Consider the following 20,261-nt stretch of genomic DNA (forward strand, 5'->3'; position numbering starts at 1 on the left):
GAGATGGTTGCCTGTGGATTTTCAACCAGACCAACTACTTACCTGATTTGTTATAATATACTCACGTATAAGGGCTAACAGCAGCATATGGAAAGTACACAGATTATATGGCACATGGTGAAACCCATGCTTTTTGTTGGAGCCACCAGAAATGTTGTTTGGCTCAGGTCAACCACAAAACTGGGCCCTTTAAGTAAACGCCTCTTTTAGAAGCTAAAGCTAGGGAAGATTAACCTTGCTATTAAAGGTCGTTGGGTTAAAGCCATAGATCAGACCTCATGAGACAGGAGTTCCAGTACTTGCTTTGCCACTGATGGGCTCTGGTACTTGGCACTTGCTTCAGTAAAAGACCTAAGCAGGTATTTTATTTAAAACTAATTCATTATAATGGAAACTCGCATCAAGTTTTGTATTAGGTCTGCTTTTGACACATAGGGTCTGTAAGCTACACACCTATCTTCTCCCTCATCAAAACAAGGAGAATAATATGCATTTATCTGACAAAGAAGTGGGAGAATGAAATTATGACTCAGCCAGTTACTTCAGTAGATGTCCTAAAGTCCTAAGAGTACAAAGTTCTGCTATGTAGCTTTCACATTTATAAATTAAAGCAGGTACATAACCTTTCACTGAATTAGACCTTCAGTTACACCAGACTTCCAAGCATGTCTTTGACACCTTCGGTTGGAAGCTGTATGTTAGTATTTTTAACTGCACTGCATCTATTTTAATCCTTTTTCTGTCCACTTGCTTCAGTATCACCAATTGCAGTACTTGCTTTGACTTAGAACACACTGAAAGGATATGCCTGATGCCCTCAGGAGTGCCTGTCCAACTACAGCTTGTTTAGGGAGTAGCCTCTTGCACACAGAAACTTACACTGCATGTGAACTGCAAGAGAGAAAAAGCAAAGAGATGTATGAAAAGACATGGGGAAGCTACCAGCCCTCAGGAGGGCAGACAAGCAGAATAGTGTTATTTCTCCATTTCTCCTCTTCAGCTTCTTAAGTCAGATGTTATTTATAAAGGCACTGATGGTTGTCAGTAGTCTAGCAGAGAGAATGCAGTATAGCCTGGAGACTTTTTTTTTTTTTTTTTTTTTAAGTATTAAACAGGGCAGGTCCCAAGACAAACCCCAAGGCAATTCTACTTATAACTGGATTCCAGGATTCCATGATGATTAATCACCACTTTTGCAGTCTGACTGGCCAGCCAGAATTATTCCCCCACATCTTGACTGTAACATCCCAATCTAGATATTGGCATACTGTTGGGGACTATGTTGAAAACTTTGCTAATGTCAAGGTTACTCTCCCTTCGTCTTCAAATTCAGTCGTTTTATTACATTACACAATGAGGTTGGTCACCATTCCCAACTGTCACTTTCTCCTTCACATAGTCAGAAATGGGTTCCAAGAAAACTCACGCTGTGATTTTTTTTTTCCAGGGACAGAAATGAAACTGCCTGGTTTACAGCTTCCTGAACTGTCTTTCCTGACCCTCCTGTTGATGGGTGCAACACTGTCCCTTCTCCACCCACAAGTGTCCTCTAGAATCTAGAATGTCTAGAGGCTTCTCACATAACTGAAATACATAGATTTTCATACTCTTTGCCCCTGTAGAAAATATATTTGCTATAAAAATATACCTAAAAAAAAAAAACAACTGAAAATGCATTATTAAAAGCCAGCTTCCCAGAGGTCACAGTAAGGACACTAGCTTGCAAACAGTCCACATACAATTGGGAATCAAACATTAAGGAGACAGTGTGCCTTAAAGCACGGATACAACATACTAAAAGTTTAGATTTTTAAAAGGTTAATTCCTTTATGCAAACAGCCTCTCCAAACAGAAATCCACATGAAAATGTTTTTCCTGCTCCTCTGTTGAAAATTCTCACACCTTGTATTAAAATGTCCTTTCTGATCAGCTCTTGAATTATTTACAGATGGATAATTCAGGTGGCTTGTTACTTGGGTGTGGGTTCACATGCAATACCAGAGCAAATGCAGTAGTCATACAGTTGCATTCTCCTGGTATTGTGAAATGTGACCTTACCACTAGGTGCAGAGGTGGTCACCACAGAAATCGGTATGAGAAAACCTGTTATTACCATGCTGCACCCCTGCTGTATTTTCTTACAGCCTATTTCCTTACTATTTTTTTTCCTTCCCTACTTGGAAGACACTGATTGTTTATCATAAACACTAGATTATATATATGAAATACATATAACTCCCAGTATTATAAACAATTGTAATGCCCAGTAAAGCTCTGCTTGGAGAGCTCAGGCTCTTGTTTTGTTGAGCTCTTTTGTAGCATGAAGGCATGAAAACAGAATATAGGGTTTTGCAGATAGGAAAACAAAATAAGGGACTATGCCCTAAACTAACCTCTGAAACCACTTTTTAAAAATATGATGGCAACAAAAGAAGGCAACTAGCAGAGTAGACGAGAGATGTGACTAAGTACATGAAAATGCAGACTGAATGTACACACGCAGCTAGCTAGCATCAAAAGTGTTTTTTTTTTTAAAAAAAAACAATATGTAGATGTTATTATTTGTTATTTATATTTCAGCACTGTCCCATCTAGAAATCAGTACACCATGCTCAGTCCCTGCCTTTAAACCTTACATTGTGGTACAATCATATACAGACAAATGAAAGTTACTGGAATCAGTAATTTCTGCTCTCAAATGCACACCTCCAACAAGCTACGGTAGAAAAATGATGACCACAACTGTTTGGTAAATTTTGCTGTTCTAGCGACTGACTCTGTATCTTGCTGTTATCACAGATACAACATGCTATGCATTGCAGGCATACTGAATCACAGAATGGTTGAAGTTGGAAGGGACCTGCACAGATCATCTAGGCCAACTCCCCTGCTCAGGCAGGTTCAAACCTCTACCTTTGTCTCAGTCTGGTGTCTCAGTCTGGTGTCTTCATCCTTTATTAATTCATCTTGGTGCATCCTCTGCCCCTGTGCTCTTGTCCTGTTCTATATTTTTGTAATTCTGTGCTCCCTTAAGCATTTGAAACTGTTATCACTGTGGGAGCAGATTAGCACTGGCATCAGTAGGTTTCCCAACTCTGACTTTTTCTTACTACCTCTAATACTAAACAAGTTACTGATTCTCTAGCCTCAATCTTTTGACCCTACCAGTTTATCTTCTGACAAATCTGAACTCTTACATCACCACTGCCCACCAACTGCCAGCTGGGGGATATTTTAGGAATAAATCATTTATATTTCATAAATCCTATCGTTAAGTAACGAGCCACATATTTGGCAAAACTCACCCAATTCAGTCCATATCTACACAGAACAAGATTATGTTAATGCTTCAGCAACATCCAGTTCAACATGACCTTCCTGAATTTAGGATAAAATTAACCCAAACTACAGAACAAGAATGACATGCCAGTGAGAGACACACCAAATCCCTCCCAAGAAAACAAATACTGCAAGGCTCATAAAATACTTCTTATCACGATACCCAGACTCTTACTCAGGTACCTGAGTATCACAGCCTCCACCACCACAAAGCCCTAGATCAAATCAGACTTTCTTAGAAGCCACTACCACATTGTTTGCTGCAGATTCCCAGCAGATTTGCTGCTATTTTAGCTTTTTGCTGGTTAGGTGGAATAAACTCAGAGGACACAAGAAAAGAATGGAAATCACATAATTCCATCTCAAGAGAAATACAGACACAAGCAGTCACAGCCAAGTAGGGACAAAGAACATGAAACCCTGCCGCATTAATCAAAGCGCTACCTGATATGGCATGGTGGTGCTAGAGGCCGTGATGTAGGAAAACATTCAAACCCAAAAGTAACACTTGGAAGCAGGTGTCTTACCATTAGGATTTTAAAAGTGGAAGTCTATATTAACTAAACAAACGTGTCTGCTGTTAGGATCAAAATCAGTCTGATAATTTTTTAACAGAGTGCATGAGGCACATGTAGACTTTAAAAAACAAACAATCAAAAACTCACCACCAAGAGCAATCCTTTCCCTTTACCAACTCCAGATCAAACACAAGTCTGGTCACAAATGATAGGCTCTGGACAGCTACCTCCACAATCCAGAATGTGGGAGTAAAACATTTTCACAGAGTTAGCAAGGTTCCCTTCCACAAAATCAGACCAGCTTACTCTGAATTTTGGCTGCCACCAATCACTTGCTGTTTGTAATCATGCCATCATTCACATTTAAGTACGAACGGAAGAGCTGCTTTGCTGCAGCAGTTTTTCTTTCAAGAAGCCAAATTAATTTACAACAAGCTAACACTAATAATACCCTTCCCTCTCTCCTTCCACTTCCCTTATTAGAAATTAAAAAGTGTAATGCAAGCCCCAGAAAATTACCAAGAAATGATTTTCCCACTTGGGCTCCCTGGCACAACTCAGACATTTTGATTTGCATCTGCAATTATGTGAGTCAGAACTTCACATTTTTTAAATAAACAATTCTCCCTAATACATTTGGCAGTCCTAATGGGTCTGGTAAATGAAATGAATAGGCTAGATTTTCTAGTCTAAACTGCAGTGGAAGGTGACCTTCAGTCAACTTTTAAGGTCTCTGGTCTTGTAGGGGATCAATTCTGGGTCAGCCTTTTGGTACTTCTTTCAGCCGTCAGTACCTGCACCTTATGATCACCTTCTTAGCAGCCACAGGATTCTGCTGTACAGGGTTACCCTATGACTGCTTTCACTCTTTCAGTCATAGTGCCAGGGACCGGGAGAAGGGTGATGAACATGTAAGTATGGTGGCTCTGCATGAGCCAGCCACTTTGCAGGCAGGAAGCCTGGAAGACCAAATACTCTGGACTGCGCATTTCAAGATGTATCAGTGTCGCAAGCAGGAGCTCTTTCTAAACCTTACTTAGGGTGAATATTCTCAACTTTAAGGACTCCTATCTCCCCAGTGTTTTAACAACCTTATTTGTAGAAAGTATTATCCAGTGACCATATCAGAGAGCTTTGACTGGAAAGGCAAAATAGAACACAAGACTCTGTGCCACTATATCTAGGGTTTCTTCTTAAACTGTAAAGTTTTATTCACATTAAGCTTTATTTCTTTTTAAGGCATTCTGGAATAGAATTGATTTTAGTGTCCATAATTCAGTGGGCTGGCAGATAAAAAATAGGTATGGAAACCTAGGGTTAAATTTAAGAAAACGGAAAAGCTTTCTTTGAGAAAATCTGGAAGGAGCAGCCTGGGTCAGAATATAATAAATTGGACATGAAGGATGAAACATGACAATTCTACATTTTGTTGAATGACCGAATAGCAAATTTTGCTCCTTGGGTGCTGACTGATAGGTTCATTACTGACCCATTTAAGAAAAAACATAAGCCTTTATTGTTAACTATGATTTGCAGGACAAGATGTTCCCAACAGAGGTTGCCCCAGGTCGGGTGTCCTTATTCAGCCCCAGTTCAATGCAGAACACCCAAGCCTGAATATGAGCTTCAGTACGCGAGCAGCTCCACTGGTGTCCAGAACAGTTCTGAACTGCAACAGCCCAAAAGGGAATTGTGCCTTTTCGCACATGTTGAGAGCCAAGTCACAGGCTCCAGCAAAATGACAAACATTGTTTAAAAACATGTTAGCTGAAGGCCTAATTGGTGAACGGGTCACTTGGCAAAATTCTGAACACAAAACATGGTGTGCAGCTGCCTAACAGCTCAGCTTTCCTATGTGCCTGAGCAAAACACGAACACAGGAGAAATTTGAAGGTAACAAAGGATGCCTGACAGGACTTCTCTAACGATGTTGCTCCATGGCCTTGATGCCAGCACAAGTTACTGGGATAATAGTCCTATTTCTGTTACTGACATAATCGCTCAAGCCTATAAAGTGGAGCTTTTCTCTTCAACGCTTTTTGTGCTTTTCCTGTCCTCTTGAAAACTTCACACTGAACACTTTAAAATCACCTTCACCTGTGCCCCTTCTCTTCCATATCTCTCACGCACACTCTCCCACTTCCTCCACTTTCACTGCTTAGGACATGCAGCCAACAGTGCTGGTGATATTGAAAGCTTTCTACTGTCAAGGAAAGCGACATCCAAAAATGGATGAATTTCTGGATGAAGAAATCTCTGACTAGCAGAGGAGGGAATTTCTTGGATTACAGAATCTAAATCTTCCCTTTACTCACCTGAAATAAGTTAAACATTGGGATAGGATTTCCATTTTCACCACTTTGTTCCCTTCCAGAAAAATTACACTGAAGGGAAGCCAATTTTGTGCCTGTATGCGTTTATCGGGACACCCTGAGAAAAGAGACCCTTCATCCCAGGCCCTGGTACACACACTAAAGAAAAACAGAGTTAGAAATATTTGCAAATGCCCTGGGTCATGTTCAGACACAACTGTGAGGGCAAAAGAAGTGGATGAGATTACCAATAAAAGTGTTGCATCTTGCTTTTGGTTCCTTCCCAACTCGGACACTGCCCATGTTGCTAATGCTCCAAATGTTCCAAAGTTTTTGGGCTGGAGTCAGGCAATGTTGTTTTCCCAGGTATAGGAGAATGACTAAATGCATTTGCATTCCTGTATCAAGCACTTCTTGTTATGTTTAAATCAAACTCAACTGAAGTTGCAATACTGGCAGTAAAATCAAATACTTTTTTTTTTTTTCAGAAAGAAAAAAACTTCCAGAACAAAAAGAAAATCCATCACCACTACACGATTTAAAAGACAACTGTAAATTACTTATGTGGGCCCGTCTTCTCTCCAAGGTTTCCTCTGAAATCCACCCTCCACAAGACACTTAATCCTTGGTATTTTTTCATTTAGATTTGGACGTTCCACTAATTTCAGGAGCTAGGCCTTGGATGCAAACCAAAAAGCATGTAGGCATAAATGTAAACTCAAGCAACGTTATGAAGATCCTTTAAAGTTGTAATTCAACTGAAATCCTAGTTTGCTAAATCTTTGATGAGATTTGACGACGAAGAGAGTGCTGTGACTCTTTGGCCTGGAAAACAAAAGACTCAGACTCAGGGGGACCATACTAATGTGCATAAATACCTGATGATGAGAGTAAAGAAGAAGGTGGAGCCAAATTCTTCCCTGGGATACCAAGTGACAGGATAAGAGACAACAAACAAAGAATGAAATACATGAAATTCTGCCTGAACATCAGATTTTCTTTTTATCATTTTTTTTCTAAACTGTGCTGGTGACTGAACACTGGCACAGCTCACCCAGAGAGGGGGGTGGACAATCCAACCTTGGAAATAATCAAAATTCAACTGGACATGGTCCTCGCAAAGTGGCTCTATCTGATCTGTTCTGAGAGCAGGGGGGTTGGACTGGACAGTTTCCAGAGGTCCCTGGCAACCTTGGTGATTTTCTATGCACCTTTTCACAGAATCTGAAAGGAGTGTGAAAACAAGTTAGGAAGGAAAAAGTTTTGCATTTTCATGTTCATAAAAAACTAGCTGAAACTGCAGCGAATAGACTTATTTTTAAAATAATATTTCTGTAGTGTTCTTTGTCAGATTCCCTACTAATTAAAATAGGAAATGAGGTTTTCTGGGAATGGCTACTCTATTGTGACTGTATCAGAGACTGATCTTAATTAGAAGACAAAAAAGAGACTTGTTTTTCCTCTCAAATTGGAGAACAGTACCTCTTTCAAACTCTATATTAGTGACTGGGAGGAAAAGAGAATTACTCAGACCACATGAACGTCTTCATGATGTCATTACAGGTGGAGAGCAAAGGGAATGGAAAAGTTAACTGGCTAAAGGAAAAGGTAATAGCTTAGAGCTCATTCTGCAAAATAACATTATATCTGAATAACTTTCAAGAACTGCAGAGAAGAGAACTACTGTAGAGAAGTGAACTAGATGGGTGGTATTCATATGTAATCTCTTCTGTTCAGCAACACAATTAAGACCGAAGGGTAAAGAATAACTTCTGTTTAGTTTAGTAGATATTCATCAACAACTTAATTTGCTTCTTCAATAAATGACCACAAAAATTTAAAAGTAACATTTAAGTGGAAGACAAAAGCCTTCTTTCTGGAATACTTCTTGAAAAGAAGTTCTTCAAGCTTCTTGAAAACTCCTCTCTCATACTCCTAAAAGCTCAGTGAAGATGAATGTATATGGCATAAACTGAAATAAGCATGAAAACATTGTCTGGTGTTCTTGAGATAAGAGAACTGATGAATTCAACAGAGCTATATGACAGGCATAAGGGTTCCAGTTTTAAATCAGGTATAATCCTTTTTGTAATCCAGAAATTGTGATATTGATTCACTCCGACGGGCTCTCTGATTATCTTAAGCTACTTCTCCCATCACCCTAAACTACTGCTCTCCTTTCTACTTATGACCAGACTTTTCACCAAAGATTTTTAGTGCAAAGACCTGTGTTTGCATACCTATAGATCTTGAATGTCAAAATAAGGTAAATAAAACATATTACATTGATTTTGGAAAAGGACAATGATTCCTCTTCTCCCTCATCCCTATCAACATCTTTTCCTGTTCTTTTTTCCTTTTCTGTTACTTTTTTTCCCCCACTTCTAGCTCCTCAACCCCATTCTCTTCCCAGATCCTTATGCTTTCACTAACAGTAAAGCCCCACTCTTCACAATTTTTCTAATGCTTTTTACAATTTTTTCCCCAAGTATTATTTTCTGATAGCCTCTGCAGACCTGCTCTCTTCTCTTTTTTCCAGTTCCTGTTGTTTCTTCAGCATCTCAAAGGTTTCAATTCTATTGCAGCCTTTTAAATTTTGCATCTGTACTGCGTTCTCCTCACTCTTAATATTTCCACTGCTGTCACCATTATGTCATAAACTTCTCTTCGCTCTTTTGATCATGACCCATTTCTCTCTCTCTCTCCTGTCTTTGAACTTAGCTTGCATCTCTTCGTCTGGATGTCTTGACGTTCACTGTAACTTCTCATAACCAAAATGTAAGTCCTTTCTTTAGCAATAGCACCAATTCATTAACTGCTTCCTCTCTCTGTCCCTGAACATTTAATTTGCATCACAATCCTGTCACCTGTATTTTCTCTCCAGCTTTATTTAAAAAAAAAAAAAAGGTATAGATACCTCACCAGATTTTTTTTTCTATACCTGTTTTTGTATGTTAAAAAAAAGAGAATGGACATGACAAAACGCTTTCAAATATGTAAGCTGACCAGTGTTTTCAGAGTGATTGTTGATACTGAGGGACTCAATTTTCAAGATTTTTAAGTTAAAGTATCCTAAAGGGAATCAGTCTACAAAAGGGCATCAAGATGAGTCAGACTCACCAGAAACATTCAAAGTTTTTAGCAAAGAAATACATTATATACAGAAAATTATAGTTATTAGTTACAATACTGTCTCAAAACTCGCAGAGTTTTGTTCTAAATCTGTAACTTTGAATGCATCTGATCAACTTACATTGATGGAGAAATTGTAAATTATTGTGCAGCATCCACGTATACCAGGAAAGTATAGGAACTTTACTTGCTACTACGAAGTAGCAAACTGCACTGTGACTATGGAAGTGTAAGATAAACCTATTTTCTCTGGGAATTTCCTCAGTCTCACACACACATTCATTCTTCCTCAGCTGATCACAGCTTGAATTTACCTGACTGATGCAATGGACGACAATTTCAAACATCACATTTCTTTCCCTTTTTCTCTTTTCATGGTTTCACCTCTGATGTCTGAGCATGCATTAACAATAACAATATCTTTTCATTTCCACCTAGCTGCTCTTCCAGCACTTCCACAGAACACAAACGGTGCTGAAAGCCTTGCAAATGCAACAGAGAAAGGAGCTGTAGGAAGCCAAGATCTGCTGAAGCTAATTGGTAGTAAGATGGGCCTTTATGCTTCTCAGTTACCCTCCTGGTACACATGGCTTTGCAACACAGAACAGATGAAACAGCAGGTAGGATTGCCAGATCTCCCAACTTAGCTGAAAGCTGATGGGTGAGATTCCACATCCTGAGTCACAATGTGGGTTGAATGTGCATCAGGTGAGGAGGAACTGTCACCATACAAGGCTGCAGCTTGGCACTCACTTTATCACAGTAACCAGAAAAGTCAATGCTACTGCACCTGGCTCGTTCCAGATGCCCAGGGTCATGCAGAGCCTGGAGCCAAGAAGCAGCAGAAGCAGCAGGGCTGCAAATATCCAACAGCAGAAAGTGACACTGCGGTCATGCCAGTGAGCTGCATTTTTTGTTGTTGTTGTTGAGTGTGAAAGGTTATCTTGCTGGAAGCACCAGCTGTCTTGTTATCCTTTTCTTGTGCTGCATGAAGCAGGCTATTACCTGATTACATGCAAAGAGCTGATTATATACAATGAAAAACCTCACAAACCTTCTTCAAACACAAACTGGAAAAATGAGAAAAGAGAAAATGAGAAAAAGAAATGAAATAGAACAAGGCAGCAGATGGTGTTAGCTTAGGAAAGAGGCACAGAATGATTCAAGATCCTGGCCTGCATTCATGTCTGTTATGTTAGCATCCCTAAGATTTAGCTCCTCTCTACCATACGTTTTACAAGTCATGGAGTCAGCAACATAAACAAATAAAAACAATTTTTTGTTAAAGTCCCCTTAGTATACAAATATCAAAATTGTGTCTGATAATCTACTGACCAAAATGAAGCAAAGCTAAATAATAAAACAGAAAACATCTTCACCTCTGTTGCACACATTAGCAGTTTCCATACTTCTTACTGAGTGAGTGGAATCCTGCTCCATCAACCAAAAATCTCATTACTCTCTTCCAGGTACTGATGCATACCCCATTGCAGTGGCCACAGCAGATCTAGGGGACACTATTCCAGAGGGAGTGCCACTGCACCGGTTTGACACGGAGAACCTCAACAGCTTATGGTGATGCTCAAGATGCATGAGCCCGGGAGTGAAAGTAGGGACACTCAAGGGAAGTGGAAGAAGAGACATCTGGCATGATTTGGCTTAATTTATAGGACCAGAGTTCTACTGTGTATTTGCTGATAAATATAACATACTTGATCAGGAAGAATGAAAAGCTGTCTGATAATACTGGACTTGTGTTCAGTTTTCAGACTTGGATCTTATCATAACATGGGCTTCCAAACAAATCTTTGTAAGAAAGAGGCACAGGAGAGAAACTCTCTGTAATATCCACTGCAACTGTTGGCAGTGCGAGGGTAAACTGTAGTTAGACAGTATTAAAAAGCAGTAGCATTTTATAGTATTTCCGGATATATCCTGCAATATCTGCTTCCCATTTTCAACAGCTTCCGAGCCTCTCCTTCTTCCCTTTGAGCTATCAGGGATGTTAGCAAGAGTCTTTTCCACTCCCTGCTTTAACTGACTTTTCCAATTAGGAGCTCTGGATGAAAAGACCTGAGAAACAGCCCAGCAACTGCAAGTGACATAAGTCTGATGCATGCAGGGCATGCTCTGCCCTCCCTTGCTGAAAGCTACAAGTGACTCAGCATTAGCTCAGTAATTGCTCTCCAGGGAATTTGAGACATGCCACTTCCATGCATTCCTGCCTATTTCAGCGTGAGGAGGAATCAGAGACAAAGAACACTCAAACATTGCCCTACCTCTGATAAATATACACCTCCCAACAGCTAATGAATAAGACATCTGTCAAGCTTTGTCTTGTGATCCTCATCTATGAACACAATCAAGGAGAAGCCAGTAGCAAAATATAGTATTTTTTTTGTGTGTGTGTTTAATAGCTGCTGCCTGTGCCACGAAGACACAGCATTTCATTAAGCACAGGGTAATAGCCTGATTCCCTTGGAGACTTACTGCTGGAAAACAGAACATCTCCATTCATAAACAGGCAAGGTCACCATGCACCACACACTCCTCAACGCACACATTCATTTTGGAATTAATGCTGAGATAACTAAGGATCTGCTCATTATACATTTCATATTAATGCAATAACACAACTTCATGTAGACCTAATTTTACAAGATCTGAGAAAAATGGTATTATGTTACATTTTGATGCCATCTGTTCATCTACTCCAGAATACATTGCAAAAAAAATCTGATTTCTAATCATTTTAATATATAATTTTACTCTTCATGTTTGATTTAGAATTTGAACAATTCCAGACAAGAAACATTTTAAAAGAACACACTAAGGTATTTGGTTCCTTCACATTGCATCACACTTTCATTACTTACGATTGTTTTTTTTATTCAGCAGGAGTTATCTTCCACCATATGCACATGTACATACTATGAAAAAGACAGTTTCACAAGTGTAATGCCTCAAAGTTTAAACCCCTATAGACATAATACATTTTTTTTTTTCCACAGATTGTGCTAAGAGATATATGAAGAGAAATAAAAAATGATAGGCAATTTCTTTCAAAAATTCTGTTAAGTACTACCAGAAATCAGGAGTCCCCAGAGGACATTACCTGAAGAACCTTGGCATTAGTCAGTACAACTAATTTGTAACAATCTAATTCTCTACTTTCATCTTATTTCATCCTAAATAATATTTTTATCTGCTTGTCCAGAATATTTGGAAGCTGGCAACCTGTTTTTCTCCAGTTTTTCTTTCCTGAAAAACTTATTTTCTGGATGTAAAAATGAGAAATTCCAGAGGATAATACTGGGTCAAGGCATAACGTAGAAGGAGAGTTAATTTTTAAAGTGAATGTGTGAGTGGTCAGTAAAGAAGATTACACATAAAAGTAGAAAAAGTATTTTCTCCTAAGAACATATACAAGTAATGCATTACATTAAATCCAACATAATGTGGGGCAAAAGAATAATGATGCAGTAGAGATGTGTGTGTGTATAATTTCTAATAAGGAAGGGAGCGATCTTAATTCTAAATTTTCTGTGCATACTCAAACACATGCATTCTTTATCAGTGATTATGATCAAGAACGTCAAATGCAAATGTTGCATACAGACTTGGAATAAGCTTTCTTGCATTTTTATTTGATAAGTAGCTCAGAGGCTCGCCAAACTGGAGAATGCAAACCAAAACTGTAAATGGCAAGTGTACTCTCTAGACTGTGAATAACTCATTGTGCGGTTTAAAGACATACAGCTGACTTAACTGGAAACAAACTGCAAAAATGTTAAGATAATGCTTCTTGCACTCTTCACCTACCAAGAATGAATTTCTGGAATTAACAATATAATCTCTAGAAAAGAAAAAAACAAAGGCTGTCAACATTTTCATATGGTAATTGTCTTTGACAAGGCATGTTTCTGCCTTGGAGAAGCATTCTGCCTGTAAATCCTGGTTTCTACAAAGCCTGTAGCTGGGATCAGCACCAAAAGCAGTTCTTACAGGTGGAGTCAAGGGGACTTGCAGAACTGGGAGGCCAGCCATAGTGCTTTGCAGCCTTCTTCCTGTCACGATGGATCTTTCTGGAACCATTTCCTGATTGGTCCCTTCTGGACAAGACCACTGAGGGAAAATATACTGCACAAACGTGCAGTAAACTTCACCTCAGGCCTGACTAAATGGGGTCCTTAGAAGCACTGTGACCCTTACTGCAAGAGACTGTTGAGATGGTTTAGTTGTTCAGTTCAAAATGGACCTAAACTTTGTTGTTATTATTATTAGTTTTAAATGAACATTTTAAAGTGTCTGAGCCTATTTCTTTTCTTAGCCTGTCATTTTGGTAAATGCCATCCGTGTGTACATGTATACATTTCTGCATAATTTCCCCAAGGAGGACTGTTGTACTTTCCTTTCCCATGGGTGAAGGAAAGCTATTCTTGAGGTTATTCCATAGTGTTCTGAGCCTCACCACTGTTCCTTGGACCACAGCATAGCACACCTGACCGATTCACAACAGGAGTTTTCAAATTTTTTGTTGTGTGAGATATGCCTGATGTAGATATAGACCCTGTAAACTGAACCAGTCTGCTAAACAGAATTTGCTGTTCCTTGAACTTACAATATCATATTCACACCCTGCTGATTAGCTGAGGTCTATTTATACATTAACTATGTATAACAGTGCCCTCAGCACTGGGGAGCTCACTTCTATATCAGTAACAGAAAATGCAATTATACTAATCAAAGTAAAGATGCTCTCTTCTTTTAGAAACTATTCAGGACCTAATCCTTATCAACAATCTTTCTTGGTTTTGGACAAAGCCCTCATGTAACATGCTATATCTAGAAAAGACATAATATCTAGGTACGTAGAAGAAATGTAGAAGAAATGTGAAACCTCAACACTTTGGCCCTCTCAGTCTTTCTTGAATGGAAGACAGTTGTGTTCTCACAAGAGCCAGTTGTTATCTTATTGCTTTATTTTTAAAAGAATAGCATCAAAGATACATCCTCCTCCTCAGGGGTCCTGGATGAGTTGTGATCATACCCATTGAGTTTTGTTTTTTTTTTCTTTTGAAGGCTTAGACACTTTCCTCTTCCTTTTACTTGTTTGAAAATCACTGAAGCAGCCTGACAAAGGTTCAAGGAGAGGTTATCAAGTCCTGTTTGCTGTTGGCATGCCTAAAACTGCTGACATATGCTAGGAAAAAAAGGGTACATCTAGTACAGCTGCATCAATAAAACAGCTACTAGGGAACCTCACCTAGAGCTAACAACAACACTAAGATGTACTGACAAACTGAAGAAAAAAACAGTAATAGTTATTTAAAAGAAAGAAAACCACCACCACAACAAAACAGAAAAAAAATCAAAATGCAAAAAGCCATGCAAGCATGACATATTTGGGACTTTGATGATGAAAACCATTACCCACAGTTGTCAGTGATGAAAGCTGAAAACGTTCATTGAAAGGAAAAGTAATGAAAAACTGTGCACTTGACAGACTTGCAAAAAAGCAACCAGCATGATGGTTTCCTTTTATAGTACTCATGAAAGTTCTCTTAAACAGGAAAATAATCTATCCTCTGCCAAAAACACAAAAAAAAATCAAATTGTTGTTGGACATATTAAAGATTTTTCTAGTTCGTTGTTTGGATGCCTAAACGCAATAGAGAAAAAAAGCCTTCTCCCAGCTCTACTTTTTTTTTTTTTTTTAATCTATACCACCTGTTTTGCCTCCAACTCCAGTAGAAGTAGGAGTGTTTATCCAGTCAAGCCCTACTCAGAATTTTAAACCAATGCTCTAAAGATATGTTGACATGTCTTGGACTAATTTCAAGTGATTTCTTGCCTCTTAGGGTCAGATCTGTCCCATCCTCTCATTCCACATTGTCTGGGTACAAATTCACACTAGCAGGAAGCATTAGCTTGAACTCTGCCACTTATCACAGCTGGAGGAGTCTGAGCAAGCTCATGACCTTACCACTGGCTTAAGCTCCTGAGGACCTGGAGTCCCCTCTAGATAACTAGTCTACCAATGTCTCCTTACACATCTCTACATCCAACACAACAGAGGCTTTTGACATCCTTCTAACACTAGAGATGTGGTTCTCACTGGGGTGGAAGTCATAAAGGTCTGTTCTTCAGTTCACAAGGCAGACTTAACTTATGCTTTCTGCAGCAGAAGACGAAAAGTTTGAAAAACTCCCCCCTACTCCCCCAAATGTGACAGTATTTTGTCATTTCCAAAGTGAGCTGTACTTCAGCAAAGCACAGACATTATATGTTGCTCCTAGGTCTCATCTTCTGAAGCAAGTTTAACACCCTAAGTGCAAGGAGAAGGGTGTAATAGGCTCACTCTGTTTCAATATTTGAATATTATCATTCAAACATAAGTTTTGAAAGTGAGGAAGGAAAAGAGCTAGTTCATGAAAGCAAAATGCCACTTTTCTTGTCAAAAAGGACACTTCCTAACATGGCACGTTTTTGGAAAAAAAAATTCTCAGACAGCAATGCAGAAAAAGGAAGAAAAAGTTATATCACTACAATGTAAAATCCTGCATCACCCATCTAAATGAGACAGATTCAGGTTCATTCATGCATACTTTTCTTTTTATAGATAAAACAAAAAGTATACAAAGATTACAGTAGAAGATGGTATTTTGTTCTTATGAATTGAGTAAAACAGAAGTCCTATGCTTTACCCAGATTAAATGGATTTCAGACTAGATTCTAGAATAAAATATAGAAACTTACCTTGCATTTCAACATGTTGGCCACTCTCTCTTGCATTGATTGTCCAGCTTTTGGCCTTACAAGAATATAAACCGCTTTCACTTCAGGGCTGGAGCGCAGAAGCTTTTCCACCAGCACTTTGCCCATGAAACCTGTAGCTCCTGTGATAAGTACGGTCTTTCCAGTGTAATAAGCGGAGACCGAAGACATGGTGCTTTTTTTTTTTTTTGTCCTTCCTTTAACTGCCTGCAGGAGGTACCTGAGAAGATACAAAAAGCAGGCTTTTGAGATAAGACAGATCAGTTATTAGGGAACTGTAGTCAGAGATAAGTTTTCCCAGTCTTTCCCAGAGTTTTTTCCGAGCCGTTGTTATGAAGAGAAACACATTTATCTCATTCAATGTTAAGTGGTGGCCATGAAGATATGCAATTATCCCTATGAGACAAAGTAGGAATCTCCTCACAAACACTGCAGGCTCAAATGCTGCATTTTCCAGTGGAATTCCACTGTGCCAATGTACTGAGTTTACATGGCAAGGTTTTGGTAGCATGGGGGCTGCAGGGGTGGCCTCTGTGAGAAGAGTCTAGAAGCTGCTTCAAGTTAGATCAGAGCCAGTTCCACACAGCTCCAAAGGGACCCAACTGCTGGCCAGAGCTGAGCCAATAAGTGACACTGGTTGAGACTCTGTGATAGCAGATTTAAGAAGGGGAAAACAAACAAACAAACAAAAAAAACACTGCTAGGCAACAGTAGCTGGAAGAGTGAGGAGTGAGAACCAGCCCTGTGGACCCCAAGGTCAGTGCAGAAGGAAGGCAGGAGGCGCTCCAGGCACACAGCAGCTCCCCTGCGGCCTGTGGAGAGGCCCCTGGTGGAGCAGGCTGTCCCCCTGCAGCCCATGGGTCCCACACGGAGCAGATCTCCATGCTGCAGCCCATGGAGGAGCCCCAGGTGGATGTGGCCTGGAGGAGGCTGTGGCCCATGGAGAGCCCCGACAGGAGCAGGCCCCAGGCCGGAGCTGCAGCCCGTGGAGAGGAGCCCATGCAGGAGCAGGGGGTCCGGGGGGAGCTGCCGCCCATGGGGGACCCATGCTGGAGCCATTTGCTCCCGGGGGATGGACCCAGTGGTACAGACCCACATCTGGAGCAGTTCTTGAAGAGCTGCTGCCTGTGGGAAGCCCACACAGGACCAGTTCGGGAAGGATGACATCCCATGGGAGGGACCCCACATGGAGCAGGGGAAGAGAGTGACTGTGAAGGAGCGGCAGAGACGAAGTTTTAGGGACTGACCGCAGCCCCCACTCCCCATTCTCCTGCACCAGTTGGGGGAGAGGGGGGCGGGGAAGGACATACTTGTTATTAATAGGTAATAAATACTATTTGTTAATAATAGGTAACAAATTACATCAGTCTCCCTATGCTGTGTCTGTTTTGCCCATGATGACAATTGTTGAGTGATCTCTTTGTCCTTTTCATCGTATTTTCTCCATTTGCCTTTAGAGGAGAGGGAGTGAGAGTGGTTGTGGAGGAGTTAAGCTGCCCAGCTGAGTAAAATCACCACAGCCAAGCAGTCTCATTTCTTGTCAGTTATCACTTCGCAATGTGCTCAGTCTTTTCCTATTGACATTGCTTGGAATGAATTCATGGAGAACACTCTTTTTCCATGGAAGATACAGTACAATGACATTGCTCTGCAAGACTGCAGTATTGCAGTCTTGGACGTAGGTCATCACCTGCTTTATTGTGTGTTAAGACCAAAACTCATTCCACTAAACTCTAAGGAACATAGATATCATGTTTTCTCAACAATCCATGAACAGTTTAGGTTGTTTGAAATGCTTGCTGGAGATCCTTGACCCCTTCCACTGACTATACAAGGGGGCTGACATGACTAGGCTCCCACATGAAGTGTCCCAGTTAAGTATTTTTTAGTTAGATACAATGGTCTCAGGCCTGCATGTCCCCAGCTATCCTGATTCAGAGAAGGCTGAAATCTGAAATGAATCCTGCTAGAATAGCCACTCTCTTTAATAGGCTAACTCATGAAAGCCCCACCTATCTTTGAAGTGCTGCAGAATTCACAGCATGCTCAAAACACTTCCATTGCAAGGGAAAGGGTCACACAAAATAGAAAAATGCTTTGAAACAAACCTACTAAATTCAAAACAGAAACAAGAAGAGCAGTCACTCGAGTGCTCAAGAAGCATGACAGCCAGCAATATGCCCTTGTGGTCAAGAAGGCCAATGGTATTCTGGGTTGCATTGGGAAGAGTGTTGCCAGCAGTTTGAGGGAGGTGATCTTCTCCCTTTTCTCAGCCCTCCTCAGACCCCATCTGGAGTACTATATACAGTTCTGGGCTTGCCAGTACAAGAGAGATGTGGAATGACTAGAAAGGTCCATTTCAACCTCAACCACCCTGTGACGATTTCCAGGTCTCCCCTTCTGCAGAAGCTTCAGAGACAGCATTGTCCATTTCAAGTTTCTCAACATGAGTCAACTGTACACTAATTCCTCAGCTCCAAAAGCACAAATACATAGAATCTGCAATGCAGCATTTGTTGCACTTTTGCAGTCTGCCAAGATTCCCTTTTCTTACCCACTGTTCTGCATTTCTGAGACCTAGTAAGCCATTCAGATACAGTTAAGTAACTGAACTTAGAGCACAAACTGCAAGTCTTCACGCAGAAACACCTTACATGATGTATGGACCAACACAGTTGAACAAGAGCAAAGAGTTTAAAGCACTCTAAGAACTTTGACAATGTGACGGTAGGTTAAATTCCCTTCATCACATGGGATTGTGAGAGAAATATGTTTTGTCCACTGGCCCACACCTTCTGACATCTTTCTAAGGAAAGAGTGAGGTATCTCACCCCAGAAAATTCACCACCATTTATGTAAATCAAGAAAGACACCACAGATCATCCTTACAAGGTATACATTGTTCACTGCAACAACTCAGGAACGCCTTTAGCTGGATTGTTTTCCCAATGACATAAGCACTCTCAACAACAAAAAACAATCCACAGTCTGTGTTAGTGTGCTGTCATTATCCACATCTACACTTGGTGCGTCTACCCATATTTGACTTCTCATTCTGCCAGTTTTCACAGTAACTGTATTGCTACATGTAAACACTAAAAACATATTTCTAATAGGCTATAGTAGAGACCTAGCATCTAACGAAAACACCAAAATTTCTATTGAAAGAAATCTGTAACAAATCATCAGGCGTACCCTCCAATTTAGAAAGTGGGTCAAGAAGAAAAACTTCTGAAGGACAGTATTTTACATATTATTAGCTGTGGGTATTCTGGCTCAGTGAATTCAGATATTAGCCTACTTTCAGATATGGCCTAGATCACAGCTTAAATGAATGTAACAGGCTTGTAGAGGCCTATTAAAAACCTGTTCCTATCAAAGACCTGGCCACTTGGGAAGTTGGGAAGAAGGATAAACAGGTTAAACTGACTTGCGGAAAACGGACTCCACAATCAGTAAGATTGTAAAGTAGGTATGTTTATTCAGCGCTGGGCAGCACGGGGGGTAGTCCCACCAAAGTCGTGCGCACCTGACGCGGCAACTTGCCTTGGTTATATGCAGTAAAGAGTTACATATGCATGAAGTTTCACAATACGCCTATACATATTCATAACCTGTCCCCGCTTCGTATTAAAATTAGTTCCAAGGAGTCATTTCCATAAACTCCTCCCATCTGCACTTGCGCATTGTATTCTGGTGGTGGTCGTCAGGGGTCATGGGGATGAAGATTGATGACTCTTCCTTGTCACCGCTAGTTGACCTCTTGTCTTTGCACAGACTCAGTTGCTCCTTGGCTCTTGTCCATCTGCAGGACCAGTTTCTACCAGTTTCTTAAGATAGGCTCACTCTCTTATTAGGAGACTGACCTTGGTAAGGGGCCCAAGGCTTCTTGCTTTAGTTAATTTGCACAATGCACCATAGTTAGCAAAGACACTAAGTAGCATCCTAGTTTAATGCCGTCAGCGCTCTCTCTCTACTTGATAAGATTCTCCTAACTCCCTCTCTCAAAACTATTAGATAATTAATTTATTTATAATAAAAAGTCATCTCATTCAGGTTGGGAAAGACTGAGTGATATCGGAAGACAAATTTAAAAAACCTGAACACATGTGGAAGGGTATGCAAATCCAAAAGTACGTGCTAGTTCAGGCAGATGAAGATGGAGGTGACAAAACACTTAAGA

At 40.2% G+C, this 20,261-nt stretch overlaps 1 protein-coding gene across 13 annotated transcripts in view; it reads right to left on the reverse strand.

Annotated features, from left to right (window-relative positions):
- FAR2 (fatty acyl-CoA reductase 2) overlaps positions 1 to 20,261 on the reverse strand; it is a gene marked incomplete at its 5' end in the record, with an annotated part of 161,986 nt that overhangs the window by 75,693 nt on the left and 66,032 nt on the right. For all 13 annotated transcript variants that reach the window (XM_083838603.1, XM_083838607.1, XM_083838601.1 and 10 more), the window contains one exon: positions 16,061 to 16,298. In XM_083838603.1, the coding sequence (XP_083694729.1) occupies positions 16,061 to 16,249 (189 nt within the window). The remainder of the gene's footprint in view (positions 1 to 16,060; positions 16,299 to 20,261) is intronic.

Source organism: Anser anser (assembly GCF_964211835.1).
Source record: "Anser anser genome assembly, chromosome: 1".
Classification (NCBI taxonomy): Eukaryota; Metazoa; Chordata; class Aves; order Anseriformes; family Anatidae; genus Anser; species Anser anser.